This window comes from Magallana gigas, chromosome 7 (assembly GCF_963853765.1).
Source record: "Magallana gigas chromosome 7, xbMagGiga1.1, whole genome shotgun sequence".
In the NCBI taxonomy this organism is placed as follows: Eukaryota; Metazoa; Mollusca; class Bivalvia; order Ostreida; family Ostreidae; genus Magallana; species Magallana gigas.
The window spans coordinates 6,952,906-6,973,408 of record NC_088859.1 but is presented as its reverse complement, the minus strand read 5'-3'; the positions used below and the strand labels follow the sequence as shown (position 1 = coordinate 6,973,408).

The 20,503-nt window shown below is 35.8% G+C and overlaps 1 protein-coding gene across 3 annotated transcripts in view; it reads left to right on the top strand.

The window, feature by feature from the left end:
- The window catches only part of LOC105322565 (glutamate receptor ionotropic, NMDA 2B), a 42,493-nt gene extending 22,355 nt beyond the window's left edge, over positions 1-20,138 (top strand). For all 3 annotated transcript variants that reach the window (XM_034456109.2, XM_066067747.1, XM_020064988.3), the window contains 15 exons: positions 3,352-3,554; positions 3,796-3,921; positions 5,592-5,731; positions 6,024-6,207; positions 6,411-6,540; positions 6,622-6,851; positions 8,617-8,764; positions 10,302-10,488; positions 12,605-12,730; positions 12,939-13,159; positions 13,392-13,552; positions 15,651-15,835; positions 16,046-16,281; positions 17,080-17,243; positions 17,757-20,138. In XM_034456109.2, coding sequence (XP_034312000.2) covers positions 3,352-3,554; positions 3,796-3,921; positions 5,592-5,731; positions 6,024-6,207; positions 6,411-6,540; positions 6,622-6,851; positions 8,617-8,764; positions 10,302-10,488; positions 12,605-12,730; positions 12,939-13,159; positions 13,392-13,552; positions 15,651-15,835; positions 16,046-16,281; positions 17,080-17,243; positions 17,757-18,057 — 2,742 coding nt within the window. In that variant the 3' untranslated portion in view covers positions 18,058-20,138. The remainder of the gene's footprint in view (positions 1-3,351; positions 3,555-3,795; positions 3,922-5,591; positions 5,732-6,023; positions 6,208-6,410; positions 6,541-6,621; positions 6,852-8,616; positions 8,765-10,301; positions 10,489-12,604; positions 12,731-12,938; positions 13,160-13,391; positions 13,553-15,650; positions 15,836-16,045; positions 16,282-17,079; positions 17,244-17,756) is intronic.
- The last annotated feature ends 365 nt before the right edge of the window (positions 20,139-20,503 follow it).

The window sequence follows — 20,503 nt, the reverse complement described above, 5'->3', positions numbered from 1 at the left end:
CATTGTCACGATTTTCTATACGATGGTCTGAGTGTCAATGCCTCTAAGAATCTGGGAGATAATTGGTTGGATCCTGCGAGGTTCCCTTCCAGTAATCTGGTCATCGGGGAGCAGAAAGTTGGTCATTAAAACGGAATTGTTTTCTTTTATCTCGAAGAAATCGTGCCCATTGGTGTTTTGGTAAATTTTAATTGTTTGATATACGTGCATTGACTTTTAACTGCTCGCCCGCCGATCCCACATTGTGGCAATAATCGCTTAGAAAAGATATATTTTTTGTATATTTTAGATTTAGGCACATTAAAACCATTGTTGCTGTATTTGTGTGCCACCATTAAAAGGTGGCGTGCTTTGACATTTAAGTACAGCTACATACAATAATGAAAGATACATCGTATATGAGAAATTCATGAAGAAAAAAATATTCTGTAAGTATAGGTATTCATTTATAAACGATATATCATTCATATTTCTTGGTAAGAATTGATGGAAATTAAACACACAGATGTGTTGCTACATTACCTCGCTACAGCTAGGCTATGTTATCTTTACCATAGCATATGTAACTGTTAATTAATAATTACTAATTATGTGAATCGATACATTTTTTTCAAATAAATACTAATGTTTACTGCAGCTGATCGCTACAAACTGGTTTCTGTTAAATCCTCAATCATTTGATCGTTTGGTGTTACACGTGCGTTCAATTGTCAGTTCATTGCAGGTTGATTGAATTATAATCGTGTGAGATTTTATCACATCTTTACTTATTTACATTTACAGTGAACACTTTGATACCAATCTGCTATCAATATTTATACAGTTGCGTTCCAATGTAGTCAGCGTTATGATAAATATTTCCGATGGGATATGAACACGTTGCTTTTGTCCATTTTTTCAACGGAAAACCCCGGTTTCGTTATGAAGACGTGTCAGCACACTAAACGATTGAACTGTTCCGTGTTCTGGGGGATAGAAAGATGTTAAAGCCATGTTGCTCACATTCTTCTGTTGGTTAAGATGAAAAACTCAGTCATAAATCATAATTAGTTGCCAGTTGTTCATTTTGAACACACAATCATTTCCTTGAGTTCACGAGATAGAGTTTCTGACTTGGTTGTCCTGGAGTACGATGAAGTCGTTAGTTTTAGCTTAGCAAGGAACCTTATGGCTTTGTACCTATACGTCACCTTTGACCTCTCTTGAAAACCTGCAGAATTTACACGATTGTACTTCAAAGCAATGCTACATCATAAAGAAGTTATCTACCTGTATTAGGTACATTAAGGGATTAACTGGAGACATAACAATAGCAAGAATTAACAATTAAGATCTTCTCGAATAGTACAGAATTTAATCAATACTTTAAAGTACATATGAGTAGTTCCACACATTGAATAAAGTAAGTTTAAATATACAAGTTCATGTCGTGGGCATGCTCTTTTTTTTCTACAATATACCCCGGTTATAGCGAACACGCTTTTAAAGAATTGACTGTTAAAGCGAATTGATTTTTCACTCCAAGTGACTAAATTACATGTTGTAAAAACGCTTAAAAATCGCCGGTCACTGACACGGTATAAGCGTGTTTTACTGTATATGGAATTTCATATACGCATCACAATGTTTCATTTTTGGCCACTTGCTGATCATTGGACCCTTTCAATTACATGCAATATAAGGAAAACTATTACAGCTCATCTAAATACCATAAAGACAATCGGGGTAGCGTTTGACTTTAATGAGTGTCAATAATCCTCGTTGAATTACATTTTTTCTCATTCGACAAAAGGAGTGTATTGGTTTCTTACACATTTGTGTACTTTAACGGCGGGTTGCTTCGCAGAAGACTTATTTCATCAACAAAAAATATAATTATGTTATCGTCTTAATTTCATCAAGAATAATGGCGCTATTCTCCATCCATCGGTCATGGTTTTGTCTTCTCCGTTAATTTCTAGGGTCATTTCAACCTGGTGAATTACATGACACCCCATACATAAAACTTTGAAAGTCAATGGGAACAGAATAGATAATTTTTTCCCCAAATTTCACAGATATCAGACGAGGTGACTCTTCACCTTATTTCTGATGGCCGTTATCTCGGTCTTTGTAAGGGTCAGAAGCCGGAATGTGACAGATTGGCGGGAATGTTAATGCTCTGTGTGGTCCCTTGAGAAATGGGTAAATTATTCCGGCTTCTTCCAATCTGTCCGAGCGAGATTGAAATTTGGATTCCTCTGTACTATCTTATTAATGCGTTTTACCAGTAAAGCATGTCTGTCATTATTGTACATTCTTTGGATTCTCTACTTTCTTGTAAGTCTTATGTTAAATATCAAATATATGTACTAAGATAATACACGTGATCAGTATTTTTCATAATTGGCGCTAAACTATGAATATCTAATAAACGAATCTATCATGTTTGGTCCGGATGTTATAATTTGTCTCGTTTGTCTTACTTTAATTTTACCACATGTAGCGATCTGATTAAATGGAATCCTTCGATCCGTCATGGTTATTGCTACATAGCCTTGTGTAGTGATCTACGCGAGCGGATTGGAGATATGACGTTTAATTAGACTGCGACATGAATCTGCATTTGTCCATTTAGATGTTAGTTACATTTATCAACATAATCACTATTAAAAAAAAAGGTTATTATCATACCGAACACTCCACTATTAAAAAGACCGGGCGGTGAAAAATGCTCAAACAATCTATCTCAATATTATCTTAAAATCATATAGGAAAAAAAGATTGAAAAAAAATAAAATAGCATATATTATATGAAATATGATCATTTATATATATTCACATTTAGCTGGTTTGGGACAGTAACTGAGTTCTCTTTGTCTCTCGTTGTACTTTTGTGATTTTCTTCCCTTAATAACATGTACACCCTCCTGTCTTTGTTGTGTGTATCTTGTACTGTACATGCTCTGAGCATGCCTAACTCTTCATCATCTCGGTGTTGCATCGATATCTTATTTCTGCTGTATCATTGCGTCAGACAGATTTCCTTATCCTTGTAGCTTGTTATGAGGTCTCGTCAGAGGTAATTACTTCAATGGTGAGGAACCTCTTCTGACGAGCCTCAGTGAAAAGCTTTACCAGTACCATTGAGTGCTTGATCTACAAATGTCAGAGTTTAATTTGACAATAATGAATTCATTAAGTGTGCCTTTTTCAAAGCTGTGAATGGGTTATGTCGTACTCAGAAATCGTAGTAGATTTTTGCCATGCCATAAAGTTAACAACTGAAATCATTTTACTCGCTAAAAAGCGATCGTGTTCAGAGGTTCTTTCAGCTACAAACCACCGTTAAACAGAGTATTTACATTGTAGAACCCCCAGAACCGCATGGTCCTGCAGCTGGCCCCTACCCTCTATCACCAGGCCCAGGCCATGCTGAAGTTCATGATGACCTTTAACTGGACACATTTCACGGTGGTGTCCACGACGGATGACAACAACTTTGACTTCACCGCGGCGCTGAGGAGTCTGGTCAAACAGAATAATGACGTCAATATTCTCAGCGGTCAGTTCAGGTAGTGACATGATGAAGAGTCACACTCCCACGTACATCGTATATAAATGACCTCAAACTGAACCTACTTTACATGACCCCCCCCCCCCCCAAATAAGTAAAGGTAGCAATTTTTGTTTTGTGAAAAATATGTCTGGAATTTATTTTTCTCATAGAGCCCCGACCCCTTTCCAAGTCTCCTAGTATATTCGATTTCATAAAGTAATATTCTTAGTTTATATACAAATTTTACTTTATAACAGATACAAAATTATGAAGGAGATCATATTTGAACACGACGACACTGAATCTTATCCTAATATGACTAAAAGAGCTGTCCAGTTCCTGAAAAGAGAGACACCGAAAGACAATAGGATCTTCTTATTACAGTACGTAACTATGACGTCATTGCTGCCTCCGTCAAAAACAGCGTTCTCTGTTGGTCAGTTACCTATCAAACACATGGGTATCAAGGGATAGATAGCCTCGCAGTGTACATGTGCTATCTTTATTCTAGATTTATTTCCAATTACCGCAAATAAACCACGTACGATGAAATTCTACAGAAAGCCATGCCAACTTTAATTTGTCATATTAAGATACCCGCTGCAATACGTTAAAAGGGTTCTGGAAGTTGCTCTTCGTACGTAAAAGAACAATGCATTTATTTTCAATGTAATGATAAGACCGATTTACCAATTAATGATGCTAGACGCACTTGCTAATTTATGGAGGAACTTTATTTTGCTGTTTATTTCTTTTAAACGTGAATAAATAAGTATAAAGCAAATGTTATTTGCACTTTGCTTCAAGATGATAAATATTTATTCAAATTGATGTAGATTGTTCTTGTATACTTCTTATCTACTAGTAATCTTTGAGAAAAGAATATGTTGGAAAACTTTTTTTCATAGTTCAGAATATTTGACATCTGTAAAGCACCTACATTGGTTCCAAACAATTTCATATTCCCGTATAACAAACATTATTTTATTTGTGCGGTATAAAAACATCTGATTTTGCATTAGCGCCCGTATCAATCACGGCATTTGATAGGTGTCGAAGTTCCAGTTGGCGGGCGGCCGCTCCATCATTCAATGGCAGGTGCTAACTGTTTATGCTTCTGTAAAATTCGCTGTACACTTAATTAATGCTTCCATGATGATAAAAGAAAATTTTGCCAAGAAATATTTGTCAAGATTTTAATTGTTAACAGTGTGTAAAATGTTTACTTTTCATTATAATGAGATCCATCTTTTATAAATAATATACATTGTGCCGGATAATTATGCCAGTGCCAAGGGAGCATTTTTTCATCCGTTTAAGCATGTTTTGAAAAATTCAAATATTACGTATGATAGACCATTGCTTCAGGACTTTAAAACCGCCTTTGTTATTAATGTATCTCACCTATCAGATACCTTTAAAAAATAAATTCCTACAGGAAAATAATTTTCCCAAAGGAAAAGAAACTTTCTTACAGGATATTCGGAATTCCCTACCGGAATAACAGAATTTCCCATAAGAATTTAAATTCCGTTAGGATTTGAACAAAACTCCCATAGGATCCGATAGGAGATATTAGATTCCTTTAGAAAAACTACCTGTCTGAAAAAAGTTCCTGCAGGAAATACTTTTCTCCTATATGAAATATGATTCCTAAAATAGGACTTTTAGAAAATCCTATAGGATTTTTTATATTTCCTGTAGGAAAATTATGTCTCCTATGGGAACTATTAATTTCCTATGGGACATTAATTTTTAAAGAAAAATATCTCACCTGTCAGGTGAGACACACATTAAAAACAAAAGTGGTAATATTCTCTCAAGACAATGGTCTGTCATTTTTTTTTACGAAAACTGCATCTTAAGCTGGTGCAAAAATGCAACCTTAGCACTGGCATAACTATCCGACAGAGTGCAACACATACATGTCTAAACACCTTTCCATTCATTGTGTAACTTTAAGCAGTTGATTGTTTCAGATAATTCAGGTTTTGAATTTGTTGTTTCATTATTCGTTCGTGTTAATGAAATAGTTTTATGTTTTAAATCTCAGTTCCAGTGAAGCAAAAACTTTGTTGGACGCTGCGGCAGAGGCGGGACTGACCACTTACAAGTATCTATGGATACTGACGTCACAGAGCATAGGAATTCCAACCAAGCGAGCCTCTAGGTCTTTTCCAGTCGGGACAATAGGTATGAGCATTAAATGAGCATTTATAACGAAACTTCTCGTCAGAGCTCGGATCATTCCGGCAGAGCTCGGATCTTTCCAGCTGTGCGCGGATCTTTCCGGCAGTGCTCGGAATTCCGCTCGTCGGAAAGGCAATTTGAAGTTGCGAGTGTGCTAAAAATCTGTATTTGTATTCTTGATCATATTTTAAAACGTTAAATTATAGACTTTTTAACAATGCAATATTTTTCCATTTTTGATTCTTATCATCCGCTTGAGATAATTGTCTATTGATTTTACCACTGTGATTGACAGGTGTAAGTTACCTGTCGACAGACAGCGACTATGTAGATTCTGTGTACAAAAAAGCGGTAGAAATAGGCGTGGCCACGTGGGTTGGAGCTCTTCAGAAGCTAAATGGGCGTGTCCTGCAACCGGATTTTACGTGCAATACTTCAGTTCCAGCTTCTCAGTGGATAGGGGGACAAGAATTGTATACGTAAGTCAACGAATAGAGCACATATTTCTTGACATTTCACTATTATTGGGAGAAAGCAGCCAAAGCCGCCCCAAAAATAAATAAAAAGAAATGCAAAAACATGTGTAGTTTGTTTAGATAATGCTGATGCGTATTCATTATTGGGTTTGAACTTGCGTACTGATACACCTTAATTGTAAAATAACCGTGATTTTCCGTTACAGCATCATGCGGAATTTCGAGGACCTCCGCGGGACTGTTCCGGTCAGCTTCGATCAGAACGGCCTGAGTAGGAATGTAGAGCTGAACGTACTCAATGTCCAGGTCGACGGGTATAGCAACGCCTGGAGCGAGGTACGGATTCACTGTAGATAAAATGTTACATCATCATCATCATCTTACGAACTTGTATACAGGTATTATTTATTTTAAAAGATTGGTCGATGGTATGCAGAGGAGAGGACATTGAACCCAAAGTTGGAACTAAAGGGGATCACATGGCCCGGGGATAAGAAGATTCCGCCCCGAGGGAGACCAGAGAGGAGGTTCTTCTCCATCGCGACCCTGGAGGAGGAACCTTACGTCATGTACACGAAGAGGAACGAGAAAGGGGCCTGTAACCCCCCGGCGGTGTCCTGCAGAATCGTCTATAACCGCACCCTCCAGTGAGTAGGGAGGCCTACTAAGAAAAGTTCTAAATATTCATTTTCCTTTTAAAAGTAAACTACAAAAGCGTGCATTTTAATTTTATTCAATTATTACTTATTGCCCCAGTCACACATTCACGGATCAAATGCCGGATTAGCTACGGAAGCGATCCGGAATCATTCGTGGCGATATGAATTGACCCGTTGCTTTTCCGTCAGTTATCGTACCCAAACGTAGCAATACTTGTATAGCTGCGACAATTTTTGAACATGTTCAAAATTCCACTACGGATGAAACCACCGTAGTACCTCCTTAGAAAAACTTACTAAACCGTTTTAACACGTAGAAGTCTGTTTTAACTCCGTATAAATCCGTAGTAATTCGTATGTATCAATTTGTATCCATTCCGTAGTGCATCCGTACTAACTCCGTATCATTAGATTTTCCGGTGTCAACCGTGGAAAATATTCCGTAGTAGAACCTAGGAGTTGATCCGTGAATGTGTGACTGGGGCATTAACGATTATTTGATTTTCCGGTGTTAACCGTGGAAAATATTCCGTAGTAGAACCGTGGAGTTGGTCCGTGAATGTGTGACTGGGGCATTAGCTTCTTGATAGGACGCCCTCCAAAGATGGATTGCCTTTCATATATATACAAAAATATTTTTATGTGTACATGTTTAATTTTTTTAAAAAGTGTACTAAAAAATCGCTAAGACGCAAAATCTCTCAGACAACTCAAAACGATATAAAGCAAAAATATTTTTGTGCTGAAATTACGTGTAACATAATATTCACCAGACAGTCAATCATCCTGATGGGACTTTAATGGTAGGGGCGACAAGACAACAACTCTTACAGGTTTTCTTATGAATGATTATGAAACAGAGCCATAGGTTGTTGAAAATATGTAGAGTTAATTTGAAAGACAAGTATAATGATTTTAACATAAAAATGTCTATATGATATGTCTGTTACAAACTAAGGTTCTTTCAATAGTTTGAAAAATACACATTAAAATACACATTAACGTCCATCCACAAAAAATACAAACAAAGTTAAGGCCATCACTGTGTCAAATAACTGTTTTGAAAACCTGTCTGGGAATCATAAAGCTTGGATTCGCATTCTGACAGCAACTATATTTCATACCGACGAAGAGAAATACCAGCTACCGATGATATGGAGTATTTGAACTCTGTGCCAACAGAAAGTCAGACGTCACTGACAGAACCATTTCTTGGAGCACGCTACAGACGTGCAAACACGCGTACAACATGGAATAGCATATCCAATTCCACGCCCCACAAAACGACAATCGTCGACTCTAGCCAGATTTTATGATTTTTCTGCATTTTTTCACAAACTTTCTCTAAACGTGAAATTGGACGTGAAGATATTTTTCCTGATTAAAAACTTGGGAATTTCTGTTCGTTGAAGATGCAACCCGTACAATATATTGATTTTTTTCTCAGAATGCATGTGTACGCACAATGTGTTTAAGCAGACATTAATTTTGACAAGTAACCATTTAATTAAGAAATAGAATTTTATGACAGTTCTACAGTATCATACATTTTAACAAATTTTTTAGATTATATATCTATAACAAATTTAATAATAATTCATTTTTTAACATTTCGAAGTTTTGATACTTCAAAATATTCTCACTTCAGCAAATCTATTATGGATTTACAGTTCAAGAACTTTTCTGTGTTAAACAAATCCTACCATAATGATTCTTCTCATGAATAGTAATACATATCTTGTTGATCTTGAAGTGGTGACGACCCCACGGCTGCCAATGGGACCGTGCAGTGGTGCTGTGCGGGGCTCAGCATTGATCTGCTACAGATCCTCAGAACGAGGCTAGAGTTTGACTACGACCTGTTCGAAGTCCCTGATCGCACCTGTGGGGTCAAGGACCAGGTGAGTCATCAACTAATTATATTCTTAAACTTTAGGGAGGCTGTGGGGTCAACAAACAAACTATCAGAACTACCTAAAATTTTAAGATATAATTTGTTTTACAATTATAAATTTTTATTTAGTGAAGAAAAAATCCATACATTTTTGCTTTGAAATTTTGGTGTTTTCCTATATTTTTATACAGAGTTCTTCTTTTAAATGAGATCAATTCAGTCTAAAAATGGCCAAGACCATCGAACCCTCTTAAATACATGTGGTGTTTTAGGGCTGATTACTTTCATTAATAGCCCAGGAGAAAAAACCATGAACTCGCCTTTGAACCTGTACATTTGTAGGTTTGCTTGCATAAAAAACTGTTATTTTAACAGAACACAAGAATTTGTAAATCTCATAGTAAACATGATCGTATATTTGAAAATAAGACCGAGTTCATTCTAAAACCAAATATAAATGCCAGTTCTAATTAAATTCAAATCAACCAAAATATTCAACTTTACAATTGTATATAATGCATCCATTTACTGGTAAATTCTAATCTCAAGAAGGCTGGATAAATGTGACCATTTTTAGACCATATTAATCTCCTTTAGAAGGAGAGCTAAGTATGTTCTCGAACCAGTTCTATAAATAACAGTCGAAGATTGGATTAGAGGGGGAAAATAGATATTGTTTCTCCATTGGATTAGAGGGGGGAAATAGATATTGTTTCTCCATTGCAACAAAAAAGAAAACTGATTAGTTAGCAGTAATTCTGACTACATCACTATTTTAATTCGCTTTGCATGGTGCTCCCTGATTTCAAAGGAGAAATTCCTTTCTACTACAAAATTACAGAATACCAAAGTTGTTTAAGATACAATTAGCATTAAATCAGAAAACATGCTCAAAAAACGAAATGTGTTCCTACCAAAACATGCCTTCAATTTGTATACACTGGCTTATTTGTGACCATCAAACAGTAAACTTTCTTCCAACACCTAAGACTCGGAAGATTATTCAATTAAAGAAGTGATAGCTTCGAAGAACATCATTTACAAAACTATTCACAGCATAAACGATTTGGCGTTCTCTTAAGATTACAGAATTGCCAAAACAAATTACAAAAAAAGTCAAAATAATTTAGAAAGCGTCAACCTTAACACATTTCCGTTATTTTTTGTTTATATAACAGGGAGTTTTGTTTTTATATATTGTTCCATAACAAGAATAAATATTATTATTTTTCTGTCATTCAGATTTCTCCAAATAAATGCAAGCAGCTTATCAACCCACAATAGTCAAGCATACTTAGCTCTGGTTTTGCCACACACTGTGTTCGATTGGTATACGTTTTATGTTTAGGATCCAGTTATGATGCGATATTTTAATAAACCGATTATTTTTCTTTTGACTGAAAAAAAAATTCTATGCAGGCCTATATGTGTGAACATAAGTTTTAGAATTCAATTAATCGTTGATATTGAACACGACTCGATGACAAAGCAATAATTGGGAAGGAAAAATTATCAATACTACATTGTACAATTTAATTTTTCAGAATACGGGAAAATGGAACGGTCTTATCAAAACCCTCCAAGAGGGCGGGGCCGACATGGCCCTGACGTCACTACAAATTACACCCAATCGGGCGGAAGCTGTGGAGTTCACGGTTCCGTATCTGGAGACAGGGACGGCCATTATAGTGTCTCTAAGGAACGACACAATCTCGGCATACGCAATCTTAGGTGCTCCTTACTTTTATTTTGTTCGGAAATAGCATAAATATATATATATATATATATATATATATATATATATATATATATATATATATATATATATATATATATATATATATATATATATATATATATGCATTAATACAGTGACAGGTTCTTGCAATAATTTCATAGTTAAAAGATCTTAGACTATTTCTTCAACACTTACGGTCTGTTTTTTTTTAATAGTGCGTCACTCAAAATCTCTAAGTCGTTGATTCAAAATAAAGTATAGCCTAAGATCTAAGCATCTATAAATCATTTGGAGACATTGCATCATTCAATTACTTTTTTAGCTCACCTGAGCCAAAGGCTCAAGTGAGCTTTTCTGATCACAATTTGTCCGTTGTCTGTCGTCGTTGTCGTTGTCGTTGTTGTCGTCGTCGTCGTTGTAAACTTTTCACATTTTCATCTTCTTCTCAAGAACCACTGGGCAGATTTCAACCAAATTTGGCACAAAGCACCACTAGGTGAAGGGGATTCAAGTTTGTTCAAATGAAGGGCCACGCCCTTTTTAAAGGGGAGATAATTGAGAATTATTGAAAATTTGTTGGTATTTTTCAAAAATCTTCTTCTCAAAAACTATTTGGCTGGTAAAGCTTAAACTTGTGTGGAGGCATCATCAGGTAGTGTAGATTCAAGTTTGTTCAAATCATGGTCCCCGGGGGTAGGGTGGAGCCACAATTGGGGGATCAAGTTTTACATAGGAATATATAGAGAAAATCTTTAAAAATTTTCTTCTCAAAAACTTTCAGGCCAGAAAGATTCAAATTAAAATGGGAGCATCCTCATGTAGTGTAGATTCAAGTTTGTTCAAATCATGGTCCCCGGGGGTAGGGTGGGGCCACAATTGGGGGATCAAGTTTTACATAGGAATATATAGAGATAATCTTTAAAAATCTTCTTCTCAAAAACTATTTGGCCAGAAAAGCTCAAATTTGAGTGGAAGCATCCTCAGGAAGTGTAGATTCAAGTTTGTTCGAATCATGGTCCCCGGGTGTAGGGTGGGGCCACAATTGGGGGATCAAGTTTTACATAGGAATATATAGAGAAAATCTTTTAAAAAATTTCTTTTAAAAACTATTTGGCCAGAAAAGCTCAAATTAAAATGGAAGCATCCTCAGGAAGTGTAGATACAAGTTTGTTCAAATCATGGTCCCCGGGGTAGGGTGGGGCCACAATTGGGGGATCAAGTTTTACATAGGAATATATAGAGAAAAATCTTTAAAAATTTTCTTCTCAAAAACTATTAGGCCAGAAAAGCTCAACTTTGAGTGGAGGCATCATCAGGTAGGGTAGATTTAAGTTTGTTCAAATCATGGTCCCCGAGGGTAGGGTGGGGCCACAATTGGGGGATTAAGTTTTACATAGGAATATATAGAGAAAATCTTTAAAAATCTTCTTCTCAAAAACTATTAGGCCAGAAAAGCTCAAATTTGAGCGGAAGCATCCTCATGTAGTGTAGATACAAGTTTGTTTAAATCATGGTCCCCGGGGGTAGGGTGGGGCCACAATTAGGGGATCAATTTTTACATAGGAATATATAGAGAAAATCTTTAAAAATTTTCTTCTCAAAAACTATTTGGCCAGAAAAGCTCAAATTAAAATGGAAGCATCCTCAGGAAGTGTTGATTCAAGTTTGTTCAAATCATGGTCCCCGGGGGTAGGGTGAGGCCACAATTGGGGGATCAAGTTTTACAATCCTTAAAAATATTCTGGGAAAGTTTTCGGTCCAAAACTCAGTACTTAGTGTGAAAGCACAGGTTATGAGATTAAAGGTAGATTTAAGTTTGATGAAACCATGATTCCCTAGAAAATAGTGGGGCCACGAAATGGGGAGGGGGGGGGGGGTTATAGGAATAGAGAAAAATCTTCTTACAGGTACAACAACAAAAGGGGCTTTACTAAAAAATAAGAGGTGGATAAAAATTGGCAGATTTTCAAATTTTTTTTAAGATCTACTGTACTCAGTTGTCAAGATATTTTGATACTGTAATGCTAATTTGATCAGAATTAAGGCAATTGTTGCTCAGGTGAGCGATGTAGCCCCTGGGCCTCTTGTTTTAATTCATTACTATTGTAGAACCCTATGATTACGGAGCATGGTGCCTGATTCTGTTCATCAGCGTTCATTCTGTGGGGGCGTCCATCTTTATCTTTGAGTGGCTGAGTCCCCGAGGGTTGGACCAAGGCAGGACACCTATGCGAGGTAACTACCAGGTAAATTTGTACCTAGGAGATGTAACGTTTGGGATGATAAAACATGCACAGAGTATACTGCTTCAAAACATACATGCATGCATTGACGACAAGTACTACACTAGGCGCATTCTGTAACGTATTTTTTAGGTGATCCAATGATAATTCCAGTACGGTATCATCCTCACTCATGGGATATACATGTATTCATTTTACAGAACATTCGTTTTCCCTATTCCGCTCGTTTTGGTTAATCTGGGCGATGCTGTTTGGCGCCGCTGTGTCAGCTGACAACCCACGTGGTGTATCCGCCCGCTTCATGGGCAACGTGTGGGCGCTGTTTGCTCTTGTGTTTCTTGCCAGCTACACAGCCAACCTAGCCGCCTTTATGATCACCAAAAACACGTACTATGACTTGGAGGGGATTACAGACTGGCGAGTTAGTGGTGATTTAGTTAAGAACAAATATGTGTGAACGTCAAAATAAATCAATAAATAGATAAATAGATTAATAAATAAATAAAGATTATATCTTTTATGCTTCTTAATGACAGATTGTCTTTGTATGCAATATTGTCAAGGTACATCCGAATCAGCGTATGCCAGACATAGCTTAGCTCTTACTAATACTTATATGATAGGAATGGCCAGTTTAACCATACATGTTTCAGCTGAACTCGCCCCTAAAACACCAGCCCCCGTTCAAGTTTGCCACAGTATTTAACAGCAGTACAGAGGAGAACCTCCGAGACAACCACCCCTCCATGTACAAGTATATGAGAGACTTCAACACCCAGAGCATCAAGGAAGCCATTAACTTGCTGAGAAGAGGGTGAGGGTCACGTGATCTATGACGTAATTACTTGACGTCTCTGTAATAACGAGTTGTATCCGGCGTTTGCATTATTTACTTTAACATCTGCCTGGAATCTTTTTTAAAATAATTTTCACAAAAAAGAAACAGCAGGATTTCTCTTTTAGTCTGATTCCCTGTGCCTTTTGACAAAAATGTTTTGATTTTTGCAAATCAAGTAAAAGAGGATAGACTTTACTGTAAACAATTTACATTTGGACATGTATTTTCCCAACTGTTTACATACCATTGTTTGAAAATCATTTATCTTCAGAGTTAACAAAACGGAAAATTACATTTTCGCTGAGAAGAGAAATTAAAGTCTTTCTTCTTTCCACAACGCTGATCTTTTTTTACATACATATATCATCTTTATGTCGAAAACATAATTGCTTTGTAAACGTTGATGTAATATACAGAATTTACCACCCATGATCACAAATGACTTCATTGACTTCCGGTACATGTTAGATCCGTCCGTCCTCACCGCTTTGGTTTTAGCTTTCGTAGAAACAGTGATTTTCCCGGAATCAGTTTATGTATGTTTATTCAGCTGTATTTATTTTAAAAGGGGGAATTTTAAACAGACATATTAAACATCTTACATCTGTCCATAAACACATAATTCTTTAGGTCGTTTATCATGTATGCTGAAAAAAAAGCAAACAATCAATTTTTACACTCACTCAAAGCCACCCATTGAAAAGTGAATCTCATTTTTGCATATTTAAAGACTCAATTTACTACTTTTTTTGCATTTCAAGGATATGTTTTACGTGTGATTTAAAACATTTGCTTTTAGAGATCCCAAATCTACATGCAAGAGTTGATAAAGTGTCAATGACAATAAGGTATTCAGTGAGATCTATATACTGTGAAAGCAAAAATCTTTAAAGCTGCTTGGTCCGATTTTATATCAAATTTTATGCACGCTTTTAAACGATGGCTATGCTTAGTATATGTATAATAATAGACATTGCAGTAGTTTTACCCGTCAATTATGCCAAATCTCAATGAAGAAAAATACGTACAAAATTTGCTAACAAAACAAACGACATTAAAAGGTACCTCGTTATTTCGCCTCATGTTAAATTTCACCCCTAACGACGAAACGGGTATAGTTGTATTACGAATTTGAAATCGCCTTAAATAAAGGTCGAAATGATCAGACAAATTACACATAAACATGTGTACGTTTTGTTCGCTAATATTTCTAAAGTCTGCTTTCTTTACAATCGATGCATAGCATGCGGGTTGAATAACCCCAATCATTCGGGGAACGAAACCAGGCGGTTTCCTTTTCTAAACATTCCCGTGATGCATTTTGGTTTGTTTTTTCGTTTGCCCAAAGAGAAATTATTTTTATTTCTAACTTTGAAAGGAGGCTGATTCTGCTGGTGTAAATAGGAGAAAGCCCATAACTTTCTAAGATAAATGATTTGTATGAAAAAAAAAATTGATACTGTAATTACAAAAAAATCGGACCAAGCAGCTTTAAATATGAAGTATTTATGAATATATTAAAGTTCGTTAATCAATACTTACTGCAGAAGCAGACAATTTCGTGGGCATTATATTTCATCGATTATTGTTTTGAAATTGTTTCTTAGTAATTTAATTTCGTTGCATAAAATATCGTGTAATAAACTTTTAAGATTTCGTTTAAGATTTTATTTCGTTGGTTAATGTTACTAAGTAGTTATTGAGGAGACAAACAAAATTCTATCCCCAAACTAATGTTTTTGCTTTTACAGTACTTACATTTGTAGTTGCATAAAACATGATATCGTGCTTTACGAATATACCCTTTTTTAAAAATATTGGTGTCACTGTATCTCTCTAGCAAGTTGTACATCTAATATTTTTAGACAAGTAAGCTACAAATATGCTGCTAGAAACAACGAGCAAGAAAAAATGTTCAGTTTCCAACAAAATCTCATCTAATAATCAATTCATTAATTCAATATGTAGATCCAGAAGAATTTTGTACGTTGAAAATATGGTAGCAGATTGTTCGTTTAAGTCTTCTGAATTTTCTCTTAATAATTCCTCCTTATAATTGTCTTATCTCCCTCAGACAAATCCAAGCGTTTATCTATGACGCCTCCCCACTACAGTTCCAAGTAGGCATTGACAAGAACTGTCAGCTGATGCTGGTAGGGAAGCCATACGCCATGTCGGGGTACGCTGTCGCCTTCCCTAAAGGTCAAACGGAACTGAAGGAGGAAATGGATGACCTAATTCTCGAACTTCAAGATGACGGTAAGGGGTACGCCCAAGGTCTTTCATCAACAAGATTTATCTGGCTTTTGAGCTAAGACTATGCAATAGGTGCATATTTCACTTGAAACAGCGTCATTTTAACTTGTTTTGACGCAAGAAATAGATAGCTACGTCCTACTGAATGTCCAAGGTCTTGTTATAATAGTTCTAAAGATAAAAATATAATACAATAGAGGTTTTGTCTTACAGGTGAGTTGGAACGGCTACGGAAGTACTGGTTATCGGGGCCATGTTATTCCAAGCAAAGAATTGGTCAGTCCAGCCAGCGCCTGCGCGAGCTAAACTTCACCAGCGCCTTCATCCTGCTGGCATCCGGGATCGTGCTTGGTGGACTGCTTCTAGTAATGGAGCATCTTTACTTCCGGTTTGGTAGGAAATACCTGAAAAAATACGATAAGTGTGGCTGCTGTGCCCTGGTCAGTATAGTAAGTACGATTTAAATCAAAGTACTGAAGTACTGACGGGAGTTAATTTTATCGATTATTATTTATCTTAAAATCAACGATATGTTATTTTGCTTGGCAAGTACATGTAGTTTATAATCTCTATTTGAATTACGCACATTTTTATAATATGGATTCTCGGACTTTTCCGACAAGAATTTCGAGAAAACCTCTTTAATTTGAATCATGTTGTGTTATGTTAAAAATAGAATTGATTTCATCAAACTATGTATCGGTGTTCGAAATATTTCAAATATTGTATAGATCCAACCAAAAATGAACTCTAGTCTCGGTCAACCAGATGCTCGGCTGTCTCCGTTAATCTCAGACAAGAGACACCAGGTCACGTGATAGCATGATGATGATGATGCGACCTCTAAATATAGACTGACTCTCTGCTTGTCGGAGATGTACGGAGACAGCCGATGGTTGAATGAGACTATATTGAACTCTGGCGTATGAATACATACGACTGCAAACAACTTCTAAATTGTTCATACTTTTTAAAATCTGACTATTTCTTAGGTATTTATAAATAAGTTTCCTTTTAAAAAAATTCTTCAGCGTACATTACATCGAATTTATCGATTATTTTCAAGAACTAACTCTTGTCAGCGGTGATGATTCGTGCTTAGGTCCAAACACTGTTTCAGTTTCGGTTTGCCAGAGTAACTGCATAGGATAGTTGATTAAAATCAACTCCCAAAATCTACACACTTTTAGTATATAGTATGCTCAATAATTCTGAAATTTATATTTATTTCAACATTTTTCTTTCAGAGTATGGGAAAATCCTTAACCTTTGAGCAAACAATTATGGAAGCCATAGACTTAAAAAAGAGACACAAGTGTAAAAACCCAATATGTGAAACCAGTCTATGGAAAATTAGGCATGAGTTGGACTTAGCGTTGTTAAAGATAGAGAAACTGAACAAAGAATTAAGGTAAGAGTTATCTCGCTCGGAAACATACTTGTAAACGAAAGTTATCATTTCGCTCACCTGAGCTGAAAGAATGTAAGCTTTTTTAATCACCTTTTGTCTGTTTGTAAACAATTTAAATAATTTCAATTTTTCTCCAGAAATTCCAGATCAATTTCAACTCTGTTTTCTAATTTGTTCAAATATAAGATAAAACCCTTTTTAAAAGCGAATAATATCTAAAGATACAATAAATTGTTGGTGTCAGCATCATCTGAAGACCCAAATAGCCAGTTTACTAATCAAAAATTGCCTTATATTTTTAGTTTTATATTTGTTTAATTGAATAACCTAGGGGTCAGTAAAGACCCTTTCAATATGTCCACATATGTCGGGTATACATTGTACTTAAAATATTATTTAAAATCAAAGTCAGTGTAAATTGTTACCCCAGATGAATGATACTAGTGTTCCCTCTAGATCTCTCCTAGTTTTAATTTTTTTCTCATGCTAATAATTATTGCAATTTGTTTTCAGGCGTGAAAAGAATTTAAATGCATTAACTTCAAGTCGCCATGAAGCGGAAGGTTCATCGGATCCATTGCCGATTGGATGGAAAGACAACGAAGCGGGTGCCTGGTCGAGCGACGCCATTGATGCAAAGCACGGTGAGGTAGAAAACTTGAGGCCAGAGACTAACATGCGTAGGTCTCCTAGCTATACTCAAGCCGTGACCTCTGACCCTACGAGTGAAAGCGAGGCTCAACTTCAAGAATATTCAGACCTTAGATACAACGATGGAAAAGTTTATCAGAAAGTTGATAATGATGAAGTTTGAAGAAAGAGGCATTTATGACGCAATTTATTCATCACCTGACTTGGCGAATAAGAGCCAGTACTCAATTTTTACTCGGAACCGTCCCATATGTGCCAAACGCCCCCCGCGAAACCATAGCTAGCTAGGTCCCTCTCATAGACAGCAACGATTCGGTCAGTTACTAGTATTTCTCAGTGCATGTCATAGTGTAAGGAGTTCATGAGAATAAGTGCCTTAAAACGAGCCATACAAAAATCTGGAGAACACTCCACAGCAGTGGTCAGAGAGGACTGAATGCTTACGTTTCATGTGCTATTACAGATTTGCTGCTGAGTCAAGAAGCTTTAACTGAGGCCGAGAAAAGAGTTTTCATATTTTATGTATGATAGAAATTTGTTGAATGGGCAAATATTATTCAGTTGAAAAACATTCTATTATACTGGCAGTGCAAAATTTTATTCCGAAGATGTAGCCAAAAAATATAATTGTGCTCACGAAAACATTCATTGAGGCAAATCTTTGTCTCTCTCCTTCTGGCATTTGAACATGTATTTATGAACTGCTTGTTTTCTGTCTGTTTAATTTATTCGAAATTATCGATGCTAAGTTAGTAATGTAACTGTTTACCATACATTAATCAAAGTACTGAAGTACTGAAAGCCGGGCTCTTTTGGTGTGTCTTTATGCATATTGTGTAGTAAAGACTGAAAATCTCTCTCTCTCTCTCCCTCTCTCTCTCTCTCTCTCTCTCTCTCTCTCTCTCTCTCTCTCTCTCTCTCTCTCTCTCTCTCTCTCTCTCTCTCTCTCATGTCGGCAAAGCGTCAGAGAGCGACCAAATTTTGTAAGCGCCTATAAACAAAAATATGTCTGTCTAGTAGAAAAAAGTTTTATATATAGTCAAGCATTATATATTCAATCCCCATTTCTTCAACGCGCAGCAAAGTTCATGGAAATTCATGCGCATTGTATGTGTCCAAAATGCATAGTCTTGTTTTTAAAACACGTTATTAATAAGCAAACTAAAAAAGATAGACAATTCTCTCGAAATTAAAAAAAAAGAAACAAAATGCTAACACTATTGACAAAACGTGGCTCTTTGTGTAACTATTTGGTATAGCGAAAGCTTTTACTTTGACCCTGTTTGGTTTTTTGTTTACTTTTGAAGTTGTGCTATTTATAGTAACATTGGCGATTTGCCTGCCTACAGCCAAGACTCTGCTTTCAGCAGAGCTTGGCAAAAAATTGTGCATACAATACCTATTAACTTAATCAATAAATTATTTTGTTAATGAAGTTTGAATTTAATAGACAGATTTAGTTGATAATATGTTGCTAGTATATATGTTTTTAAAGACAAATTATTCTTCCAAGATATGTAAAATACATACAAATGTGATCTTAACACAGTTTATCAGAAGGCAGTTCATTTGTGTATATGAGTGTCTAGACTGTTCATTTGTGTATATGAATGCCTAGACTGTTCATTTGTCTACATGAGTGTCTAGGCAGTTCAGATGTCTATATGTTTTGAGCCAGTTTATTTGTCTATGTACAGGTGTCCATGTATCTCAGTTGCTTTACCCTTGTTTGGGGAATTTGATTTCTTTTAAATTAATGTGAAGACAGTTCAGTTGCCTATATAATATGTGTCTATAGGCATTGATATGAAAACAACCAAATCAGTATATAGTATTATACTAATACTGAAACAGTATTACTGTAGTTAGTATGCCGTTGTTCTCAGTTACTGTACAGTGTGTGTTGAGCATTATCAGTGTCCTGTTGGCCATGATTAATTGTGTACGTATGTGTGGTAACGATACAGATCAAGGTGTGTATGTAATGTATGAATTCATTTTTTAAAATTTGAAATGTTTATTTAATTTGTGCAAAGGTTTTAAAGTGGTTCGGAAAATTATACAGATTTAGGTTAACAATTGATGCCAAATCTACATTCTTATCACTTTATCTCTATCTTGTCTCTACTGAGACTATTTAGATGTAGACAATATTGATTATGGTATTATAAAATTATAATATTATATAAAATGCACGTATGAATTAAACACATTCATGTTCTGATGGAGAATCCAACACACAAATTATTTTTGGTCAATCTCTTCAGAGCTTTTTTCGCAATAGCTGCGAAATAATTCAATTGTACATTGTGTATTGTTTCAAAAGTGTGTACTTCACCTTTCTTTTCCTGTTACTGTGTAACATGTGTGGGCATACTATTGTTTGGTATTCATAATGAGTAGGGATTGTATCAGCTAATAATGAACATGTACAATGAAGTGAATGAAAATGTCGAAATAAATTATGTGCGAGTGAATTTATTACGTGTATTGTTGACTTGATATAAAAACCATCAAATGATTCATTCTAATCTTGTAAAATAATTTTTAGATTGAACTCTTAAGTCAACTAGTGATCTTATATATAAATTAACAGTCACGCCATTGGC